The sequence below is a fragment of the Mustela nigripes genome, chromosome 9 (genome assembly GCF_022355385.1).
Source record: "Mustela nigripes isolate SB6536 chromosome 9, MUSNIG.SB6536, whole genome shotgun sequence".
In the NCBI taxonomy this organism is placed as follows: Eukaryota; Metazoa; Chordata; class Mammalia; order Carnivora; family Mustelidae; genus Mustela; species Mustela nigripes.
In genome coordinates, this window is record NC_081565.1 from 59,296,888 (window position 1) to 59,320,814 (window position 23,927).

A 23,927-nucleotide genomic window follows, 5' to 3' on the forward strand; every position below is an offset into this window, starting at 1 on the left:
CATTCTTATTTGTTTCCAATTAGTCTACATGTATTCTTGCTAGAATTTAAATTAAAGAGAAAAACCCCATAATAAAGAACTTGATGGTAATGTGCAAAATAAATATGTCTTATGGTGATAAAAACATGTGTCTGCATGTTATTAATTCAATTACTAACTTGTCAGAATTTTTAGAAAACTATTTCTGGTTAATCATTTCCACTTCTAAACACACCTATAAAATCTTTGACTCTAAGATACTCAGTCGTACAATAATGGGTTACTGGGTTAAAGATTGACCTTCTGGAGAATTTTTGACTCATGGTATAAACTTTCATTTGTGAATTATTTATCTATGTAGGACAATGACTCTCAAATACTTGTATCGAGTGAGATTCTTTCAACCTTCCTTCTTATGCCCCACTTTTAAGATTTTCTTCCTTCTTTATCTGAGGGAATCCTTATATTGTCTCTCTCTGCCAGTTAAGGGAGAGACTTTTTCTTTATGTTGTTAATTTTAGAATTAACCACAGCTTTACCTAAGCTAGTAAGTCAGATGATAGAAGAAAAATGAGAAACAAATACAAGATACAAAATTGGTCTATGTTGTCAACCCTGCTCTGAGACTGACCAGATGTGTCTTCTGAGATTAATAATTTCATTATGTTCTTTTGCTTCATTCATTGTCTGCTAAAGGAGTGGGTTGCCTGAGATGACTTTTAATTTTTTTAAAATTTTCATTAAATTATGATTCCATTCAAGGAGACACATAGAGGTGAGGAAGGTACTAAGAATAAAGAAGAGTACAATATAACTGGATACAATTAATATGCGACAGGAGGAGAGAGGAGGAGATGGTATGTTGGATATCTATGTTTAATATTTGTCCCCTCTACCTTTCTTTAGGTTATGTTTCTATTTGCTTTAACAGCCATTTATCTGGTTTCTTCACACAGAATATAATTCACAGATTTTCAGAGAGATACCAGCTAAATTCATGATGTCCATATTGGGAAAATGAAGAGAATATTCCTTAATTCCACATTCCGCAGCCATTCACAATGACCTCTTACCATTGCAGTTTCTATCTGTTGCTGGCAGTGATTTGCAAGAACATTGCTTGGAACTGAATATTTCCATCCGGGACTGTTCCCTCAGAGAAGAGCTAAGCTCCCAGCATGAGAGATGGGAACCGTGTCTATTCACTGACAGACATCAGTGCAACAATGTCTGCCCCATTTAACAGATTCATTCTTTTAATTGGTGACAATATTTATGTCACCTAAGCCTGTGAACTGAACTTCCCATAAGGCAAGCCAATTTCAATTCTAGCATAGGACAAAAAGGGAAATTTGGGAGTCATCCGTAGTGTTTGACTGCTATGCCCAGAAATTCTAATCTGTTTTGAGTTTACATACTAAAACCGTACTGAAAACACCTAAAATTGTTGGGTTTAGAAAACATGTACTATAAACAAGCATTGAAAAATTCCATTTTTTTTTTTAATTTAAAAATTTTCCTCAACATTAATGAACCTTTCTAGCATAGTGTTTCCAGCCTTGGCACTGTTGACATTTTGGGCCAGGTAATTCTTTGTTGTGGGTTGGGGGGCTATACTGTACCTTGTAAGATACTTAGCAGCATTTAGCATTCCTGTTGTCAACTGCTTAGATGTCATTAGTGCTCTCCTTATGTCGTGAAAACAACAACAAAAAAATTTCTCCAGACATTGCCAGATGTCCCCGGGGAGGTGGCAAAATCATTTTCAATTGAGAGCTACTGTTCTAGAGGTTTGGTCGCTCTGAGGATGGAGTTACAGATATACCACCATGAGTAGGCAAAATCGGTTTTCACTGAACTCTATTAAGAAAGGATTTAAAAACAATTTAAAGACCATCATTTTGTTTTTAAAATCTTTTCAAGGAAAAAAAGTAGTCAGTGTTAAAGGGAATAGTAATTTCCCCACAAATTAAAACATTTACTAAGTAAGTATAATAGATCATGTATTAATAGATTTCTTTTCCACTGTGTTGATGGAAATAAAACAAACAAAATGGAAATAAAAATTAACACATTGTTATCCATAATATATTTTAAAAACTAAAAACATTTTATTTTTTTAAAAAATTTTATTCATTTATTTGAGAGAGAGCAAGAGAGCAAGAGAGAGAGCATGAGTGGAGGGGAGAGTCAGAGGGAGAGGGAGAAGCAGACTCCCCACAGGGAGCCTGATGATGGGGGTTCCATCCCAAGATCACGACCTGAGCTGAAGGCAGATGTTTATCCTACTGAGCCACCCAGGTAGCCCAAAGCTAAATACATTTTGAACAAAAAATATTTTGTGTGTGTGAAAGAAGGAATACCCTTTTTGATTTTAAGATAATGGAAAAGAAAAGTCATATATAGTGAATTATGAATGATGGTTTCCATCCATTTAAAAATGCCCGAAGTTTAAAATAATAATCTGTTCTGTTGTTTGGATAAGAAGTGGCTGGATTGACTATCTATACTTTGTGAAATTGATCATTTACTCATATTTAATATGTGTTTTTGGAAGAGTGGAACACGTAGCAGAGTCCCAATAGCATGTTGAAGAGAATTGTATTTGATCTTTTCCAATGCCAGTTTGGTCAGCATCATATAAAGCTAGGTGGAAGTAATCACATGCAATAAGCATTTAAAGAAGCTACATGCTTTAAAACCATCCTCCTTTTCAAATCAGAATTATAGTTCCATTTCTAGAGAGAAAATAGTCAGAAACATAAGGTATTATTTTTTTCCTCTCTGTTTTTTTTTTCTCATGGCATACTTCACTTTTACTTCTTGAAAGGGAAAAGAATGGCCAAAGTTAATCATGTAATTTTGTCATTAATGAAAGTATCTAATATTTATGTCTGCCTCAAATGTAAAGTTTTTACATCTTGCAGAGATGTTATCTTATTAATAGTAATTTGAAAAAAGTCATACTATATTAAGCTCAGATAAATGGCTTTTCTGTGTTATGTATTAAAACTAAACATGTAAAGAGCCTTTTTATAGTATCCATATTGATAGGTATCATTTTACTCTTCAGATATGCTTATAATTCAGTTGATTTCTTCAAAGAATTACTATGTGCTTACTTAAGAGTCACCTGTCTTCATATTAAGTCATAGCCTATGCCAAAAATGAGATGATTGAGTTATTACTTTGTATTTATATGTGACAGTTCATAAAGTCTCTTTTTTCCCTCCCCAATTTACTGCCATGTAATCATGTCTAGGGCAAAATACTGAAAAATATAAAGTTTTGATATATTGTGTTATTATGGGAAAGAGTATAATTTTGAGAAGATTTGAGTTTCACTTATAAAAATAATTCCTAATATCCTTCAATTTGAGTGTTTTATCCAGTCATGGATTGGATAAAGTTATTTTGCCAGTGTTTTATTTAACTTAATAGCCTTTATCCACTGTCCTTTTTCTTGGTGTGTTTTCCATGATGGGCTTTGAGGCTTTCAGCGCATATTTATTTAAGAATGTTTGGCATAACCCTCACTCATGTTAATCAGTTGAATGTGACCATTTCATAAGAACTATACAGATTATTTCCTATGGATGTGTACAGATCCTTCCTTTACATTATGTGGAGTAGTTTAAAAAGAAAATGAGAGAGATACTTGTTTTTTGGCAGGGTAGGGGATAGAGATGGGGAAGTGAGTGGCATAGAGGTTAAGTGGATCTCCTCATATAATACAATGCATCTTGAGATTCTGATTATGAGGAAGCCAGGACTGCAAAGTCTAAGTGTTCCCAACTCACTGTTTCCATCTCCAACCCTGAAAACCTATGTAGTGTTTATTGCTATTGTGTTCAATGCTGTTGAAACATGTAACCATAGTCTGTGTTGTCCAAAAGGGCAGCCACTGGCCACATGTGACTATTTAAACTGAAATTAAATTTAGATATAATAAAATGTTTACTTCCCCTGTTTCACAAGCTATGTTGAAAGTAACCAATTATTAGTGCAGATAACACGTCTATCTGCAGAAAGTTTTATTGGATAGCGCCGGAGGATTCCTGTACTAGCTTATGATAAAATATTTAGGCGGCTATCTCCTGGTGGAAAAATCCTATGAATAAGTGAAATGTTGGAAATTTATTTTTGTTTTCTTTTTTCCTTTCATGTCCTTGTGTTGTCACTGTGCACTGAGGGCAGGGAGTTCGCAGATGGCCCTCAGAAGCCTCTGCCAGCTTGCTCTTAACTCCAGGTGCCTACACCCCTTGCTTCAGCCACAGCAGCCCTGCTCATGTCTGTTTTACAAATTGGGGTTTCCTGGTAGCACATCTTGTGCACAAATGGTTGTTTCTCTTAAATGATTGGAAACCTTCTCTAGTCAATTGGGAGAGACCCAACCCTTCTGGAGGTTAATCAAAAGAAGTCACGTTTTAGGACTTCTTCCTTTAGCACGGCATCCTCCCAACTTAGTGGCTGTCTGTATGGATAAGTGCTCAGTTAAGTCTCATTGCAGTATGATTGTTTCTAAGAAGCCGAGAATTGAGAGCAGGGTGTCGTTAGAAAGCCCAAAAGAAGCAACCTGATAAACAGTGAAATAAACAATGATGCCTAGTTTTCTAGTGATGGCAGGTTTTTGTTTTGTTTTAAGATCTGTGGAGATTTTATTTAATGAAACATTCTTTCCCTTTCTCTCCCTCTTTTCAGAATAATGATTTGATCCCTTAACTCCCTTCTAGAGTGACAGAAGTAATTTTTTTTAATTATTTTTAAACTTATGAACCCATGGATTTTAGGAGGATGTGTTTCAGTAAATTGTAGCTACTGTTGCCCTTGCTGTCAGATTGTCCTACATTTAGCTGATGGGTCCTCATCACCTTGGCTCCTTGTTTTTGAATATACCCTAGTAGTTCCTGAAAGTCTCACTGCTTCCTCATGTGACAAGATGTTACACAATCATTATGCTTATTTCCTGCATAAAACCTGCAATCATTCATTTTGCTAAGGAACTTGGGATTTTTAAAGAAAGAAAAGTTCCAGTTGCCTCTTTTCCCTTATGTTAACAGAAACAGTACAATACAAAAGGCTGGAAAAAAAATCCTTCAGATTCATATTAATTTGAATACGAAGATATTTTTATAGGAAAGGGTTACAATGTTAAACTGAAGGAAAAGAGTTGAGTCCATGGCAGTTACATGATTACTTGAAACAGTAGTCTGTGAAGGCTTTCAGGCAGGTACACTCTTTGTTATCCCATTTCAAATCATGTTGTGCACCCTGGCCCTTTGAACTGGCAGCTTCTATAGCTGTCCATGTACAGAAATACAAAAGTAGTTGTTCAGCTAATTGGAAATCAACAAAATTATTGTTCCTGAAGATCTTTGTCCTATAAGCAATAAGAGACGAGAGAGCTTTAAATATGTTTTTTGTTTTATTTTAAACTTAGCTATGTGGTTCAGTGTTATCTGCATGTCCCAGTTAAGGAAGACTTCAGAGAGCAGGACATATCAAAATCCAAGTTAAGCTAACCTGTAGTACTTTTAATATCTTTGAACCCCTTTTCCTGCTCTTTTCATTGCAACGTGCTTGGCAACCCTTTCTCTAGGCTAAAAGAAACTGCTTGTAATATTTGTTCATCCTCATCATTTTTGCTGTCAGTGTTTCCTTAAAAAAATCCATTTCCCATTTTTGTTCTAAAATTTAAACTCCACGTTACTGATATGCAAGCCACATTTCCCTTTTGGCAGTGTTACCAAGTAATAAACAAGATATGGAGTGGAGATTAGCCGGAATGAACATCTAGAATAGGTCTTATCTTCACACCTCTGATCTTCTCTTGCCATATCCAGGCCAAGGACATAGCCCATTTAAGTATAAATATGTATGTTCTCTAGCTGTATTCATTCCTAGATCCTATCACTGTTTTAAGTCTAGAGGTAACATTTGTAGGTTCATTTGGAAGAATTTGGTCCTCTTATGCCACTTTAGTCAGGTAGAGGAAAAAGCCAAATCACTTCTTCCCTGAGAGAGCATTTCATACATCTCCATCTCTGTGATCGCACCGAGTCATTATGTAGCAGTTGGCTCTGATACGCTTGCACAGACACAAATTGAGTCCGACAGAACTGATGTCTCCTGGACTTCGCTGTCATTTGAAATGCTGGCATGAGGATGGGAACAGTGGGGAGGGGAGCAGAGCTGATTCCCTTAGCACTTTTCCTGTAAAGTTTTGAGAATTCTAGCTTTTGATAGCTGCGAACTGCCTGGTAAGTTATTTTCCAGATGAGATTGATAACAATAGCAGATTTGGAGCAGCTGGCTAGCTTTTGGTTTCAAGTGGATGTATTTCAATGTATAACTTGCTATTTCATGCCAACCACAAATCTGTTAAAAATAAAAAGGGCTAGAAGTGGATTGGTAATTACAGTGATCCCCACCTTTTCATTTAGCTTTATCTTTCCTGCATTCAAATGATACATGCATAGTAATGAAAAAAGATAAGATCTTTAAAAAAAATTTATTCTCAGGCTCAATCAGGCTATAGTATCTCTGTTACAATACTTTTTCAAGTACAAGTTATTTTGGTGGATTAGGTTATTTCAGGATATCTCTAGTATTTCCTGTCAAGATTTTTGTACATGTTTTAAATATTCCAATAAACAAAACTTAAAAGTATACTGTTTCATTTGGCAGAAGAATTCTGATTGTCATCCTCAAGTTTTCACCATGATAGAGGAAGCAATAGAATTCAGTGCTCCCTCCCTCTGTATTCAGAGCCTACTCTGTGTAAGATGCTGCGCTAGATAAGTTTCCTGTAGGAATAACTATTTATCACCCGACGAGTCATTACTTCAGATTAGTGCTTGGAGCAAGTCGGTCATGGCTGCCCTTCTTTTCAGCTCCTATCCAGACCACCATCCCCTGTGGTCTGTGTTACTTTTCACGGGATACTTGCTCTGGCCTTACAGTGCTGAATTTGTGTGTTAGCTCATCTTTTCAAAGCCCATGTCCTTGTTCTGCTCAGAAACACTAAGTAGCTTTATTCGTGATTTGCTGAGTAAGGTCTGCTTGACTTGGATTGGTGTTCAAGTCTCACCATGACCTTTTCCTTTCCTTTCCTTTCCTTCTTTTCAAGACTGAACCATTTTCCTTTGCCTCATTTTCTTCCGCTTTCCTAATGAATTCATCACTCAACCCAGTGGAGTTGGAGTCCTGAACCAGCTGCCATCAGCATAGCTCAGGAACTTGTTAGACATGTAAATTCTGAGACCCCCATCACCTAGTGAGCCACACACCAGGCATGGTGCCCAGCTATCTGTTGTTGTTGTTGTTTTATTTTCTTTTCGCCAGCTATCTGTTTTAAAAAGCCTTGCAGGTGATTCTGATGCATATGGAAGTTTGGGAAGCCCTACTCTTGCCAAAGCTGGAGACTCATCTTTTCCAAAGTTCCTTTCCCACTGCCCTGCCTTTGTACAGAATTCCTGGAATGCCTTTCTCTCTTCTTGGTTAAATCCCAACTGTATTCCCAAGCTCACTTTGAGATACCGCTTTATCTCTGATACCGTTGCTGATCCTATGTTTCATGGCATTATTTGGTTCTCCTTCCTGACACTCATCACTTATTAACTTATACTCGTCATCTGATGTATCTGTTTTATCTTTTCTAGTAAACTAGAAAGTCACAAAAGACAGAATCCGACTCATTTTTTTTATTTCCTGGCCCTTTATACTAAGTCCATTTGCACGCAGTAGGCTTTCCAAAAATAGTTTGTGGCTTATTGGTTTTACATAGAAGATTGAGAAAACTAAGCTATTGTCCAGGAGACATACAAAAATCCTGTTAAATCAAGTAGGCTCATGCTAACTATTGTTTTGACTTATTGAAGCTAAACTCGACTTGAACATTGATGTGTCTTCAGGGAAGAAGCCAAATGTGCTTGTGTAAAAAATTCTAACCTCTCCTCTTTAGCTGGAGAAGTTGAATTAGCCCTGTCACTTCCCCTCGTGCCAAGAAAGCCGCTTCCATTATTCTGTCAATAATAGACTTTTATCTGGCATGTGACGCTTCTCTTAAATCTTTCTCATACCATTGCTGTGCTTTCTTCCACCAACATATTCACATTGTGTTTCATAAGAAGTGACAGTTGCTTCTTACAGAGCGTTGTCCAAAAGGTGGCATAAGCAGAGAGTGGAATTCAAGGTGGTTGGCTTTGGCAGAGCCTGACAGTGGGAACAAGATGGGCTCAGGCTGCCCCATTTTTCAAACAAACTTGCTTCCCTTCTCACACAGAAACATCCCAGTTACAGTCGCTTGTGTCTTTACAGTAGCTTGCGTCTCTCTGGGTGGTGGTGACGGAACAAGGGGAAAAGAGTAAGAAACTAAGGGTCTTTGTGTTCTCTTTCCTTTTTTGTCTCTCCCTCTGCCCTTACAGGCTCTGAAAGTGTTCCAGCCGAAATTCCAGAGCAGACCGACTCGCCGCAGCTTCAGAGGCAGTGATCCCTGACTGCCAGCGCCCGTGCCCCCAAGCTGCAGGATGGTGCACACTGCCAGGCCGCTGTTGCTGCTCCTTGCTCTCTTCCTCCACGCGGACGCTGAGAGTAAGCCATTCTCCCTCCTTTACGGGGCTGTGGCCATAACCAGTGGTTTTGTTCGCAGCTGGCAGCGGGCTCAGGGCCTCTGAATACGTTTCCTTTGGAAGTAAATCCTGAGACACTGTGGGATCCTCCTTGGCTACCAGCCAGCCTTTCAAAGAGATTATTGACGTGACTTCCTTACCATTTCCTCTCTCTCTCTCTTAATGCCCCTATTCTTGGGCATCTAACTGTTCCTACTGTTTTGTCTTTTTTTTTTTTTTCTTTCTTTCTTTTTTTTTTTCTTTCTTTTTTTTTTTTTTTGGATAATCTTACCAGCTCGGTGGCAAAGATACTATGAGACCGATGATGTAACTCAAACTGGGGTTAACCAGTTGGTGGTGCCAATAAGTAAACACTGTTCAGACCCATTAGAAATTTCTTTCGTATTGTGGATATATCTATGTTTAGAAAAATGCACAGTGTCACATCGAGCCCAATTAAACTTCCAAGCCCCTTGTAGCTGTCATAGCAGCTGTTCTGATGTACTGTTTCCGACAGCTGTCGTCGAGTACAGTATTCAAACAAATCAAGCAGAACTGACAACTTTGTGGCTGGGTGAAGGGTGTGGAAGTGTAAGGAGAATTCTGTGGAGTACAGACACCAAAGTTTGGTTTATTGGACTCAATTTATGAAACTGAGCTTGTGGTCAATTAGTTTGCCAATTAATGAGAAGATCATATCTCCTTCGTAATTAGGAAATCATTAGGTCTACCTTGTTTACATATGTTTCTTTTCCCATCTGGCCCATGGCATTTTGGAAGAGATAGTACTGAAGAAAGTCATGTCTCTGGCTTCGGCTCACTGACATGGCTGGTTTCTTCGTAGTGGTGTAGCTCCTGAGCAAGTTACCCATTCTCTTTGGGAGTCCCCTGGTATTATGGAAATGCATAACATCTGCAGTCATTAACTTTTCCCTCTGCTGTCTATTTCAGTGAGATTAAATCTGATTCATGCTGAGGATGTTTCAAAGACAAGGATCCTGTGTCATGTTGGCCCCTACCTATTAAGTGCATTCTGACAAAAATTTCTTCAATAGCAGCCAATTTCTTTGTTTAAATAAGGGCTCTCTTTTCCAAAGAGAGCTTTCCAGGAGTGAAAGGAATCATGTTAATAACAGGATACATATGGAACATGCATGTTTTAACCACATTCTCTGGTTAATAATGTATATAGTCTCTTAATTAGCACTTCAGAGTATTGGTTTAAGGTGACGCCAAGGAATGTCTAAGACAATGCCAGCAAATAATTAACTGGGAAAAGACCCAAATGAAAGATGCTCTTGTTACTTTAAAGCCATTTATGTCAAAATCTATCTTAAAGTTGTAATCTAAATTTAGTTTATTAAAGAAATCAGGCATATGGCTTTATTTTTCTGTTTTGGCTAGAATGAAAAAGTACATTGTTTTACAACTGTTAATTTTTGGCAAAAACCTGTCAGCACCCTGGGAATCTACTTTAATTTCAGATAGCATTAAGGATTTCCTTAAAATTACTAGATATAATTGTCATATATCCATGAAGTTGTCCTTCCAGATAAGTAGAAATGTTTTTCTACGAAGCAGTTTTACCTTCGTTTAAATCTCTGGTGGAATGTGGCAGACAGATGTCAAGTACTCTTAGAATTGTTTTAAAAAACGATCTACACTCCAGATGATCATCACCTACTCCTTTCCCTCCTGCTCTTCCCCTTCTCCCTCTACCTCCCCCCTTTACCACACTTCCTTGATAGCAGCCTTCCAAAAGGGAAAACAGGGGCCACAATAGCAACTTTTAGTTAAGATGTTTACCAGGTTATATGTTTATATGATAATCAGCTCCCAAGCTCAAGATGTAAGCTGAAAAAGAGTCATTCTCTCTCACTCTTCCCATGACTACTAATGAAAACGGACAGACTTTGCCAGAATAATTTAATTTTCCCTGGGTCTACTCCAGCCTTGCTTTAGTATGTTTTCCCTTTAGCCAATTTATTTGACGTTGTTGAATGGGATGTGTAACCCAAGAGATTCTCGAGGTGAGAGGAAAATTTAACCATATTTTTTAAGTACATTTTGAAAGAAGAAAGAATATCACTTTCGATCTATTGGAGGACACTCATGGTACATGATAACACATGGTTGGAGATGTGCTTTTAGTCCCTAAAGGAAGTTTAAAGAACCATTGGGAAAATGGGTCCCAGATTATAACCTATTAAATTGTGCTGCTACCTTTTCATAAAACACTGGGGAAAAAAAAAAAAAAAAAGACATCCTAAGTAGCACCGAAGAATTAGATTTTTTTTTTTCATCATCACATTAATACAGTATTTCTGAAGCTCCCATTACCTGGGGCACTGGTTTGTTACTCTATGCTTTGATTAGCACACGTAGCCATGTTTTACCTAACTCTATTTTGGAATTTTTACAAGGAATCAGGAGTTCTATTTCAAAATTTAAGAGTAACTTGTCAGAGCCATTTGAGAACAATGAAATAATTTTTAAAAATCCATTTGCCCATTTAAGAAAGAGAACTGTGTGGGGGTGGGGAATGGAAAGAAGCCACTCTAATTCACCATGCTAATTTAATGTGCTCTGCTCACTGCCTTTTGAAATGATTAACTCCAAAAAGCCAAGGAGTCAGGATTATCATCTGCTCTGTGGAAGTCATAGTAAAGTACTAGGTGTGATGTTGCATTAAGTAGAAGAGCTCTTATGAGCCTTGGTTCAAACCCAGGTCGAAAAATTGTGATAATATCCCTTTAGCAGAAAATTATAGTCTTTGCCATTGCCAATTTAAAGTGCCCCACAGATCCCCACTATTACAAAGGCTAGATGTATGCATGGGCCTTATTTCTTTTTATCCCTATGTCTTGAGTGCTGGAAATGATTTTGCTTGTTTCTTGAATGTGGGTACACATGGTAGAGCTGTGGTCTCAGTGTGACTTCGGTTCGAGCAAAACAGTAGTTTCTCCTCCTGTCAAGCCAAGCAGTTTTCTGGCTTAGATGGTCTGATTGAGGTTCATTCTAGTTTAAGTGGTTGCCCGATTGAGGTCAGATTTTGTCTTAGGCAGTGGTCTGACTGAGGTCAATTCTTTGATAACATGAATGCAAATTAAAAGTAAATTTATACTAGCATTTTCCTCGGGTGTTTTTCTGTTGGCTGAGTTTTCATAGCAATTTCTGATAGTTTCATTTCATGTGTAGCTTTAGTTTTTTTATTTACTAATCATTTTTTATTTGTTTTTTTGTTTTTTGTTTTGTTTTGTTTTGTTTTTACCTAGGTACAGGCTACAAACCTGCTTTTAGGACTTTCTTTCATCAAACTGGTTTCACTGTAATAAAATCACTTATTGTTGACTGTTGCATTCTAGACTTGAGTTTCTACTTTGACAACTGTAATTTGACCTGAATAGTTATTAGGTCTTCATTGGGAACAATGTTTGATAGTCTAATTCCTCAAATTGCTTACCTCATTCATTTTCTGTTACTTTTTGCATTTTTCCATGTCAGATGGTAAACATTCCCTCATTTTCCTCCCTTATTGTAAGGAAACTTCTTAGTCCTTGTCTACTCACTGTATTCCTGTCTTACATAAAAACAATGAGTGCCCCCCCCCCTTGGTATTGTATCTACTATATCCATTGGCATTAGAGAATAGACTGGCATACATATAGTAGGAGAACAATTCTTACCTTATGTGTTTCCTGATGGGCAGTATGGAGTAATGGTTCAGAAAGTGAGCTCTAAAGCCAGTCTGGTTGTAAGTTGTGGCTGTCCTCTGTAGTCTGGAGCATAATACACCATGCTCTTTCCCTCAGTTTCTCTATCTTTAAAATGTGAGTGATGGTGATGATGATAATCATAACGATGATTGTATAGGAAAGGTCCTACTCCTGGGTTTTGTGAGCATTGAATGGGCTAATGTAAAATACAAAATCAGCAGATGACATATGATAGGTTTTTAATAAATGTTACCTATTATTGTATCATTATGTCAAAAACACATAGCCAATGGTGTTATTGAGCAGTTCTATGAGGTGATGTGCTAAGATGCTTTTTTATTTGACCTGCAGATTATCAAAATTTTGGTGGTTGATAAACCAGGTTTTCTCACACCATGTTAGTGACTAAACTTGCTTCTCTATAAAGTCCAATACATAAGAGATCCTTGAAACTCTTGTATTGTGAATTAAACCGAAGATCAAGAGGAAAAATTATAAAGCATACTTAGTCAAGCTAGTCAAGCTTGAAAAAAAAGCTCCTCTCCCAGACTTACTGATTTAAAGTTAATATGGGGTGCGCCTGAGTGGCTCAGTGGGTTAAAGCCTCTGCCTTCAGCTCGGGTCATGATCCCAGGGTCCTGGGATCGAGCCCCGCATCAGGCTCTCTGCTCCGCGAGGAGCTGCTTCCTCCTCTCTCTATGCCTGCCTCTCTGCCTATTTGTGATCTCTGTGTGTCAAATAAATAAATAAAATCTTTAAAAAATATAAAAAATAAAGTTAATTTGCCTGGGGTCTAATTAATGAAAAGTACCCCATCCTTCTGTTCTGTTGCTTCTTATAATGGGTTTTTCTGAGCTGCTCAGAGAGAGGAGTTATAGAGATCTACTATAAACAAATATTCTACTATATGGGCCATTGGACCAGAAGGCTGGAAGTGCAGGTGAGCTGGGTACAGAAAAGAGTAAATGGCTTTTCATATCGTTATAAATTATTCTGTAAGAAAAGAAAATAAGGAAAATAATTAAAGGGCAGGGCAAATTATTATTTTTTTTTTTTTTTGCATTTTGCAGAATCACTTCTGAGAAGTAGCCTAAGTCATGTAGTTGGACCTTCCAAGATGAGGTTAGAAATGGAAAGGATGTCTTTTTTATGTCATCAAAATGCATACCTCTCAGCAGTCAGGCCATTTCACACTGAGAACATTAATATGCATTAAAAACCACTTTTTCTGTTTTTACTTTAGATTGTGACTATTTGGGTATGTATGTATGTATACCCCAAACTATTTAAACCACCCTTTAAAAGGTAAATATTGCCTGGGTGATGAAGATGTTCTAAAACTAGATTGGTGTGATGGTACCAATTGAGTAGACACCACTAAAGCCATTGAATTGTACACTTTAAGTGGGTGATCTGTATGTTGTATATATTATATTTCAGTGGAACTATCAGAACAGAAAAGAGAAACTGGTGCTTAACCTGGCAGTTTGGTCAGATTCCTTTCAGTGTATGCACCCTGAAAGGAGGGTGTGCTGATTTCTTCAGGCCAGTTACGATAGACCGGCTCACTGAGGAGAGCAGCAAGAAATCCAGTTCATTTGCCAAGCTTATCGATGTCTTCCTCGTTTTCCCTTTCTCTGGATTTACAGGTGTGCGGCAAAATAAAAACCTTGCCTTTCCCTCCTCCTCCTCCCACTCCATTTAAAGTAGCTAAATTAGTAACATCCAGCTGTCTGCCACAAGGAAAATATCCCAGCTATTTTACTGATCCTTAAGCCCCTTTGCAGAGTGTTTGTGGCTTTCTGAATGAATTGCTCCCAGCAGAGCTGTACCTACCTAGTGAAATTAAGAATATGTCACTAAATCAACCAATGTGTACAATTAAAAGCATTTTCTTGATTATAGAGGGACTTGATGTTAAAAAAAAACAGAAAGAAATCCTAACTATGATATGTTTCTTACCTCTGATCTCTGTGATGAGACCTTTACTCAAAAGATAGAACAATATCTGAAATATTGGTGAATTACTTCTTGCTATTGCTAATACTCTGATTAATCTGTTCTGTGATCTCCTCGTTTCTTTCCTTTTACACTCTTAATTTCTTTAATTTTTCTCACTTAGGTATTATTTCAAATAACCTTGATTTGTTTGGGATCCCCCATCACTCTGCTGCCCATTTTGCTCTGCCTCACTCATTTTTAGAAGCCAACTCTCCCCCCCCAAAAAATAGAACATAGATCATATGATAGTTGTCTTTCTCTGCTTGACTTATTTCGCTAAGCATGATACGCTCTAGTTCCATCCATGTTGTCGCAAATGGCAAGATTTCATTTCTTTTGATGGCTGCATAGTATTCCATTGTGTATATATACCACATCTTCTTGATCCATTCATCTGTTGATGGACATCTAGGTTCTTTCCATAGTTTGGCGATTGTGGACATTGCTGCTATAAACATTCGGGTGCACGTGCCCCTTTGGATCACTACGTTTGTATCTTTAGGGTAAATACCCAATAGTGCAATTGCTGGGTCATAGGGCAGTTCTATTTTCAACATTTTGAGGAACCTCCATGCTGTTTTCCAGAGTGGCTGCACCAGCTTGCATTCCCACCAACAGTGTAGGAGGGTTCCCCTTTCTCCGCATCCTCGCCAGCATCTGTCATTTCCTGACTTGTTGATTTTAGCCATTCTGACTGGTGTGAGGTGATATCTCATTGTGGTTTTGATTTGTATTTCCCTGATGCCGAGTGATATGGAGCACTTTTTCATGTGTAGAAAACTCCCAACCAGTGTCCATTTTGAAATTAAGTATCAAAGACAGAAGTACTGGTGATGGGATGGAAACCGATTCTCTTACCTATAGTCTTGTTTTCTCTTTTCCTCTGTTAGCTTTAGCTTCATGTATTTATTCACCAAAGTCATGTGTATATGTGTGAACACTTGTATGCATGCTCCATGGAAGGCTTTGTACAGAATGGTGGAGATAGAAAAAATTAAAGAATGTTGTTTCATATCTGTTTGTAATCTACCTTCAGAATTCATTGCTCACTTTTTAGAATTCTCTCAAGCAATATTTTCAGAATTTATCTTCAGAGGAGAGGTAGTACTTAAGACTATGGACTCAGGAGCTGAAGTGTATGTTCAAATCCTGCCTCTGCTATATAATTGTTCTGAGCATGGGCAAGTTGCAAATATCTGTGTCTCTCATCTGTAAAATTAAGATGGGAAATAGCACACTTGATATGGTTATAAGATTAAATAAAGAACTACTTGCAAAACATCTTGAATAATAGGATTAAATATTCACTAAATGTTAGTTGCTATTATAGTTTTTTTCTCATTAGCTTGCATCATTTCCAAGTTGGTAGCATCTATGTTTAGATCTCTGTTGACATTTATTACCCCATTAACTTCATAATTTGAGCAATAACTTTTAAATATGTAAATATATATCTTTATATATACTTATGCTTTCAAAGAACATTGACTCATTGGCTCATTCCTGTATATAATAGTCACTTTAGTAAATGTTTATTGGACATACTTCCTGTGCCAAGCATTGACTTAACTACTGGAGATACAATAGTGGGATAAAGAGATATGATCCTTGGCCCAAAGGGCTTACACTCTAGAGAGAGACAAATATTTAACATTAATCTCAAAAATTTACACTTTCTGAATGTGTTAAATCTTATGAGGGAAGAAAATAGGGAGCTTAGTGCCTTATCTCCTCAGAAAAGTAATAGAAAGCTTTCCTGAGGAGTAATTTTTTAAAATTTTGAAATAATTTTAGACTTAAAAGAAGTTGATAAACTGTACAAGAATTTCCCATGTCACTCAGTTTTCCCTAAAGTAATGTTATATAATGACTGCACTCTAACAAAAACAGGAAATCAGCATGAGCACAATACTATAAACTACAGAGTTTACTTGTTTTATATTAATTTATTTTTTAAAGGTATATAGTTCTTTTAAATTTGATAACATGCATAGTACTGAGGAGATGGTTTTTGAGCTAGTATCTGAAGGGTGAATGGGCTGTTATGGTCTAAGAAATGATGTGTTCCTGAGCCCTGGGACAGGAATACTTAGTGTATTCTGGAGACTCAAAGCATGGATGTGTCTGGATCCCAGACAGTGAGGAGAGAGAATTCAAATAAGGCTGGACAATAGGCATAGACTGTCTAATTCAAGCCCTCATAGAACTTGTTCAAGATCTTGGTTTTTATTCTAAGAACAGCTTGGGGAGTGACAGAAAAGATTTGCATTAAAAAAAAAAAAAAATCCTTGTGGCTGCTGGGTAGAGAGGTGCTTTGGAGTCAGGCCAGCCAGAGTGGCCTTGGGATCTGTTGGGAGGCTGTTTCGAAGCTATGGAAATAATGGGGGTACCAGGGACCAGAGTGGTGGAGATAAGGGAGGCAGGACAGCCTTGATACTGAAAAAGAATTTTAGTTGATGACTGGGAAGTGACATTCTCCTAGAACTTGTACCATGTACAGATTATTATAATTTGGAGTAAAAGAAAAGACCAAGCTAGTAAGAGTTAAGTAATCCTTTATTTTTAACAAGGCATTATATATTCTTCCCAAAAATGTATCACTGCTCATTTTATAATTTCCCTTTATGGTTGTCAATTTCAGGTAATTTTATTTAATCTTTGTGGTACTATCTGTGAAGAAAAGTGGAATCAGACTGAATTTAAAATTGTGAATGAGATTCAGTAACCTTACTACAAAAATATTTCAAGTTAGTTTTATTCTCTGACAAAAGTTTTAAATTCCATCTACAGTTTTTTATGGGTTTTGCAAAATCACAGCATGGTGTTATGACAGTCATTTTATAGTACAGTTATTAAATGTGACATTAAAATATACTAAGTACTTATATCTTCATTTTAAAAAACACACAAGATTTCACTTTTAAGCTAAAAATACAGCATACATAATAGCAAACCTATTAAACAGAATACATTTCAGTGGTTTTTCTTTTCTTTCTTTTTTGTTTTGTTTATTGTTAATTTTATTTATTTTCCCCTCACTCCTTAAAAGTGTTTGCTGTTTATCACTAAAAAGGTCTTTTACAGCTTTAAGTTATAGTGACTTCAAGTTGATACAAAGAAAACCCCTGTAGTATCTATATTTTATTTTCCTTTAAAAGTACATTTAAGGGGTGCCTAGGTGGCTCAGTTGGTTGGTTGGGCGACTGCCTTCAGCTCAGGTCATGATCCTGGAGTCATAGAATCGAGTCCCACATCGGGCTCCCAGCTCGGCAGGGAGTCTGCTTCTCTTGCTGACCTCTCTCCTCTCATGCTCTCTCTCTCTCTCAAATAAATAAATAAAATCTTTAAAAAAAAAAAAAAAGTACATTTAAGGGGTACCTGTATGGCTCAGTGGATTAAAGCCTCTGTCTTTGGCTCAGGTCATGATCTCAGGGTTCTGGGATCAAGCCCCACATCAGGCTCTCTGCTCAGCAGGGAGCCTGCTTCCTCCTCTCTCTCTCTCTCTCTCTTTCTCTCTCTCTGCCTGCCTCTCTGCCTACTTGTGATCTCTGTCAAATAAATAAATAAAATCTTTTTTTAAAAAGGGCATTTAAATCACAACAGTTAATTTTAAAATAATAATATTTCATTAAGTAAACGCCCATGATGTGCAGAGGAGAGGGCAGCAAGACGCGGTTATTGACAAAAAATAAATGAACAGTATGAGTTTGGATGGTGATACATGCTTCAAAAATAATAATGCAAGTTGATGTGCATAACAGTGGAGGTAGGGTAACGGAAGGGCAGGGCACTGCATTTTATATCAGGGAAGGTGTTGCTCAGCTGTGTGATGGGAAGAGATCAGCCATGAAAAAGTGGCATTCAGGACCTCCAGAAAAAAGAACAATGATTTGCCGAGAAGGAGCCCAGTGTGTTCAAAGGACAAAATAAGGCCCAGAAGACTGAAGCACAGTCAGTGGGAAGAGATGGGTAGGAGAGGCAGGGAGGGTCTTGATTCTTTGCCCCTGTAGCCCTTACAAGAAGTAAGTAAACCAAACTAAGAAGTTTGGATTGCCAGACAGAGATGTAGGGAAACAAATATATTCTTGGGATATCTGTCTGTGAAACCTGAATTGGGTGCTTTGAGCTCTTACTAGATCAAAATTGAACATATTTTCTACAAATAATGCTTTGCAGGGTTGGTACAATTTCTTGTTCAAGTTATAAGCCATTGTCTAAATAGCTTAACTGAAATTTCCTTTGTGCCAGCCAGTATAGATTTTGAACCCTAAAGCCTTTGACTAACAAAAGCACAAATGTCTGCTTTTTGCTCTTTATCTCTGGCCAGTTTTGCTTTTCTTGTAAAGCAGATGATAGTTTTACATTGGAAACATGTAATTAAGTCTGCATGTCCCTTCATTGATATCCATAGCTGGAGAGGATTTAGGAGGGCATGTATGAAAAGCAGATCTGTAATTGGAGGGTGGTTGTCAACACTGACTTGCGGGAAGAATGAACTTTAATAGGTCTTTCTCTGCATGCTTCCATGTAGTCAGGGTGATAGCAATCAACTCCTAAGTGATTCTTAGCTTGTATTTCCTATGCAGGTGAAAGCATTTAAATAAAAGTTTTCCTAGTTAACCTCTTCCATTTGGGGAAAAAAATCTATATGGTTTACGTGATTTAACATATCTGGACTTAGTTTTAGGTCCAAAGGGGATATAAGGTAATAAATAAAAGGATGGTTATTAAACCATAACTTTAGTATATTTACTCCAGAATAGTACATGTTGTAAACAACCACATTTGTCTTAAATTCTAGCCTTTCTGCTTACCTGGAGGATGTCGTTAATTCTTCTGACCCTTTGGGAATGCCGACGTGCATTACCTGATGCACAGTGGCTGTTCAGTAAAGGTTTGTTTTCATCCCGTTGTAGATGTTGTAATGCCTGACTTTTGCAGAAGCTAGCTATCTAGCATTTTCACCTAATGCAATGATTTTTAGATCAAGGAATCAAGAAGCATATCCTTTAGATCAGCAGCAACAACAACAACAACAACAAACAAAAAAACAAAAAAACCAAGCAAATAAACAGAAGCATCCACATCATAGATTTGTATGTTACCTATGTGCTGAACTCTACACGAAGTCTCCCCATGTGGGTTTCTGCCATCTGTGCAGCCTTAGCTTGGCATATTGACATTCTGGGCTAATTCTTTGTGGTTGAAGACTGCCCTGAGTATTGTGGGATGTGTAGCAACATCCCTGGCTTCTTCCATTGGCACCTTGACCTTCAGTTGGGACTACCAAAATGTCTTCTGACATTGCTAAATGTACCCTGGGAGGCAAAAGCACCTCGGGTTTAGAACCACTAATAGTACATAAACTCTGGAACAGAACTTGGGGCAGAGGGTGGGAGAGGTAAACACCTTTCCAACTTCTGTGGGGTTTGAGAGGAGGAAATTTTGTCAGACCAATGATAGACCTTTTAAAAGTTCTTGCAATCAGCTATGCTGACTGGGAAAGATTAGCCATAGTTCTGTTTAGTACCTGTTGATGACCAAAGGTAGATTGTCTGACCTCGTCATGTCTCCGTTTTGTGGTCTTGAATATCTGATGGTAATGGTAAGGGTGCCTTGAGAAGTAAACACTGAGCACTGTTAGGTGTTTAGCACTATGCTTCAAACACAGTAAGCACTCAGTAAAGGTTAGCCAGTGCTGTTATATTAACTATGTATTTCATACTATACGAATTTGATTCTGTTACTATATTATTTTTATTTTAGCAATAAAATGCAATTTTATCTCCTAGCAATGATTGTAATAATACCTTTTCCTTGCATAATTATTTAAACACTTTTTATTTTTAGTCTAATTTGTTCCGGAAAATTCTAGCAGTAGTCAGTATACCTGTTATTTTATTTTATTTTTTTACAGGTTTTATTTATTTAAGAGAGAGAAAGTGAGAGACTGAGAGTACACAGGTGCTCCTGAACAGAGAGGAGGAGCAGAGGGAAAGGGAGAAGCGGACTCCCTGCTGTGCAGGGAGCCTGGTGACCTGGGGCTTCATTCCAGAACTCCAGGATCATGACCTGAGCTGAAGGCAGACACTTACCTGGCTGAGCCACCCAGGTGCCCTCGTATACCTTTTATTATCACTACTTCTCAGATAAAAGAAATCAAAGGTCAGAACAGATAACCTGCCTGGGGCAAAAGGATGGAGTAGGTGACAGCAAGGGGCCTGGAACTCACCTCTCACCTCTCTGGACTCCTCGACCAGGCAGGAGGCAGGTTAGTTCAAAGGGGCAGGTACAGGAACTCAAAGGCACAGTGGTCAGAGCCACAAGCAGACAGCCCCCGGGATACCCCCGGTGCAGCGGCCCTGGAGGCCCAGCTCTGGTGCAGTTGTCCAGTAACCTCACTGATAGGTGGGGTGAGGATTCAGAGTCATGGTGGAAAGATTAGATCATATCTACAGTTTATGCACTATATAAAAATTAGAGAAGCATCAAATGGCTTTTAGAAAAGCTCCTGTCTCATTTCGATCTAAAAAAGGAGAAAATACGGTCAGTTTGGAAAATGTTATATTCTGTGCAGCCAGTGTTTTATTATAAAATGATTTTTAGTTTTTATTAAGCTTTCTTGTTGCTCTTATCTGTCCATTTGATTCTAAATTGTCAGAAGTAAGGTCTGCCTTCAAGATTTTATCACTGTAATCATGATGTCATCATTCTCCTAGAATGTGATAAATTGGAAATCAGGGCCAAGATATTTTACAGCTCCTTTCAAGGTGCCATCTGATTACCCTCCCCTTGAATGTGCATTGATACTTTGATTTGCTTTAACCAATAGAATGTTGCAAAAGTGATGCTACTCCTCTGCTGGGCCTAACTCTTAGAAGTCTGGGGGCTTCTACTTCCTCTCTTGAGTCATCATAGAAAGATACCCAGTTACTCTGTAGTCGGGACCCCATGGAGAGAAAGAAATGCCTATCTGATTGGAACCATCCAATACAACCCAGTATAAACTGGAGCCATCCCAAATGAAGAGCCAGATACATGAGCAAAACCATCTTTGCCTTCCAGCCAGAGTCCAGCCTCCTCCTGGTGACTGCAAGCCACGTGAGTGAGGCCAGGTGAGAAAAAGAGAAGGACCAGGCAGCTGGAGTCTGCACAGCCAAATCCAGTGCAAAGAAATCTTTGCATTAAAGCAAGTTTTGAGATTATTTAAAACACACTAATAACTGAAGCGCATGGTGATTATTGTCATCAAAATGAAGTACCTATCAGCTTGAGGAATAACCTCGGACTGGTGGTTGCTTTATTTTTCAGATGATCTAACAAGCACTTTAAAGGGGCCCTTTCCTGGGTAGATGCACACATTGGCATACATGAGATAAAACCCTACCTAGTGCTACAATTCTGAAACCTTTACGTCTTGCGTGCTTTTTTTCTTTTTAAAAGAGTTATTTATTTGAGAGAGAGAGAATACATGTGAGTGGGAGGAGAGGCAGCGGGGGTGGGGGGAGGAAGGACAGGAGAGAGAAACTCAAGCAGACTCCCCACTGAGCAGGGAGCCCAGCAAGGGGCTGGATCCCAAGACCATGAGATCATGACCTGAGCCCAAATCAAGAGTTGTACACTTAGCTGACTGAGACACACAGGCACCCCAAAGAATTTTGCATGTTTTTTTTTTTTTTTTTTTACCAGAGCTTGGCAAATATATTGTTTCTTCATGGGCCGTAGATTCTGTTACAATATTCAACGCTGCCTTTAAGGAAGGAAACAGCCACAACAATGAATAAATGGGGAGTGGTGCTTTCCAATAAAACTTTACTTAACAGCACCTGTAGGGAGCCAGATTTGCTCTGAGTTCATGGCTTGACAACCCTGCTTTTGACCTTACTCATTGACAAGTTCTCACCAGACAGTGGGAAGCAGAGAATACTTAACAGCAGAGGACTTTGTTTTAACCTGGTGAGGTTAAGTCAGGAAAGGAGACGCATTTGATTAGCCTCTTTTAGCACTTTGCTTTGTTAGTAATGTTTATTGGGAGCAGATTAATTAGAATAAATAAGTTCAAGGAGCACATCTCTTGACAAACAGAGATGTTTAATAGTGCTTAACCTTTAGAATCTATGCGGCAAAAGTTTTGCATGTTACTGCACTTTATGTCTTTTGGGGGTGCTTCAGGTACTCGGCTGTTCGTGCCACTTGAAATTGCAAACTCCTGGAAAATGAATAATTTATCAGCTGTGGGATATTTTCATTGCACTGTGAGCCTGACATTTGGAGCTATGAACACCTTAAATGTAAAGAAAGAAGTGCTGGGAAGTGTTACATTTGATGGGAATGTTGTAATGGGGTCTGTAAAGAAACACATTGATAATCACGGGTATTGAAGCCTGATACTGGTTTCGTGGAGGCAAGCAGAAACGTCATGGTGAATTTGGTCACATCATAGGTTTTTCTGCTATAGATGTACCCTGTACCATCTCAGTGCTTATAAACCAAAGCAAAATAAAACTAATGAGAAAGCGCCATTGATCCAGCAACAATGTTTAGAAATAACACTTACGATCCAGTATGTCAGCAAATTGAAAAGCCTTCCTGGGGTGCGGTGAAGGGGCAGCTTGCAATTGATTGCAATCAGAATTCTTGACTCACATGGTAAAATATAAAGAACCAACTGTTGCCACTTTGTCCTGGCAACTAGTAGAAGGCACAAGTTTCTGAAAATGCATGAAAGCATAACTCTATTTTTGTAAGGATGGAGGCTGTATAGAGTTGTATGTAGAAGGAGGACTAATTATATTAAACAAAAATCTTGGCTGGATATGAAGGAAGCTGACTAATGATTAAGTCTATTCGACCATGGAGTAAAATCTCACGGGAAAGAATGAGAGCCCCACTGCGTGAATCATTTGAAGTGGCAGAAACCACTGTGGAGAACTACTGTTTCTGAAATAATCAGAACTACATCAGCAAAGGGATATAAAAAGATCATTTAGCAATTGCAAAACACATAATTCTTTTTGCATTTTAATTGTTCTGATTTGGAGTGAGAGATGGAAACAGGAAGGGCATTATGATAATTGTAATAAAACAATTGCTTATATTCTGGGATCTATTTTCCCTCAAGAGTCTGCAGTTTAATAAATGGATCCGATGCCACTATTGGGCAGGAAATGAGTTGGCTCCCTTCCCTTTGGGGTATTTACTCAGGCCACTAGACTCTTCTTTGTAGCCTAAAGAAGCTTTCTTAATTGGTCATGATCACCAACATTCTATTTAGCTCAAGAAGTGCTTTGTGTTCATCCAGCTTTGCTAGTATTCTCCCCTCCTCCCTTTCATGACTGCACATCTTAGCTAGTCCGAATTTTACCTGCTCTTTTTGCTGCTTTTTCCACTCTTTTCAAGATTTTATTTATTTGCGAGAGCATGTGCATGTGCAAGCATGAGCCCAGGGGAGGAGGGCAGAGAGAGAGGGAGAAGCAGTGTCCCCACTAAGCAGGGAGCTGGATGTTGGGCTTGATCCTGGGAATCTGGGGTCATGACCTGCGCCAAAGGCAGAGGCTTCTTTCACTCTTACTTATTTATTTTATTTTATTTGACAGAGAGAGAGAGGGATCATAAGTAGGCA

The 23,927-nt window shown here is 38.2% G+C and overlaps 1 protein-coding gene across 33 annotated transcripts in view; it reads left to right on the top strand.

The window, feature by feature from the left end:
• PTPRD (protein tyrosine phosphatase receptor type D) overlaps positions 1-23,927 on the top strand; it is a 525,037-nt gene that overhangs the window by 110,141 nt on the left and 390,969 nt on the right. For all 33 annotated transcript variants that reach the window (XM_059411633.1, XM_059411644.1, XM_059411635.1 and 30 more), the window contains exon 2: positions 8,406-8,571. In XM_059411633.1, the coding sequence (XP_059267616.1) occupies positions 8,508-8,571 (64 nt within the window). In that variant the 5' untranslated portion in view covers positions 8,406-8,507. The remainder of the gene's footprint in view (positions 1-8,405; positions 8,572-23,927) is intronic.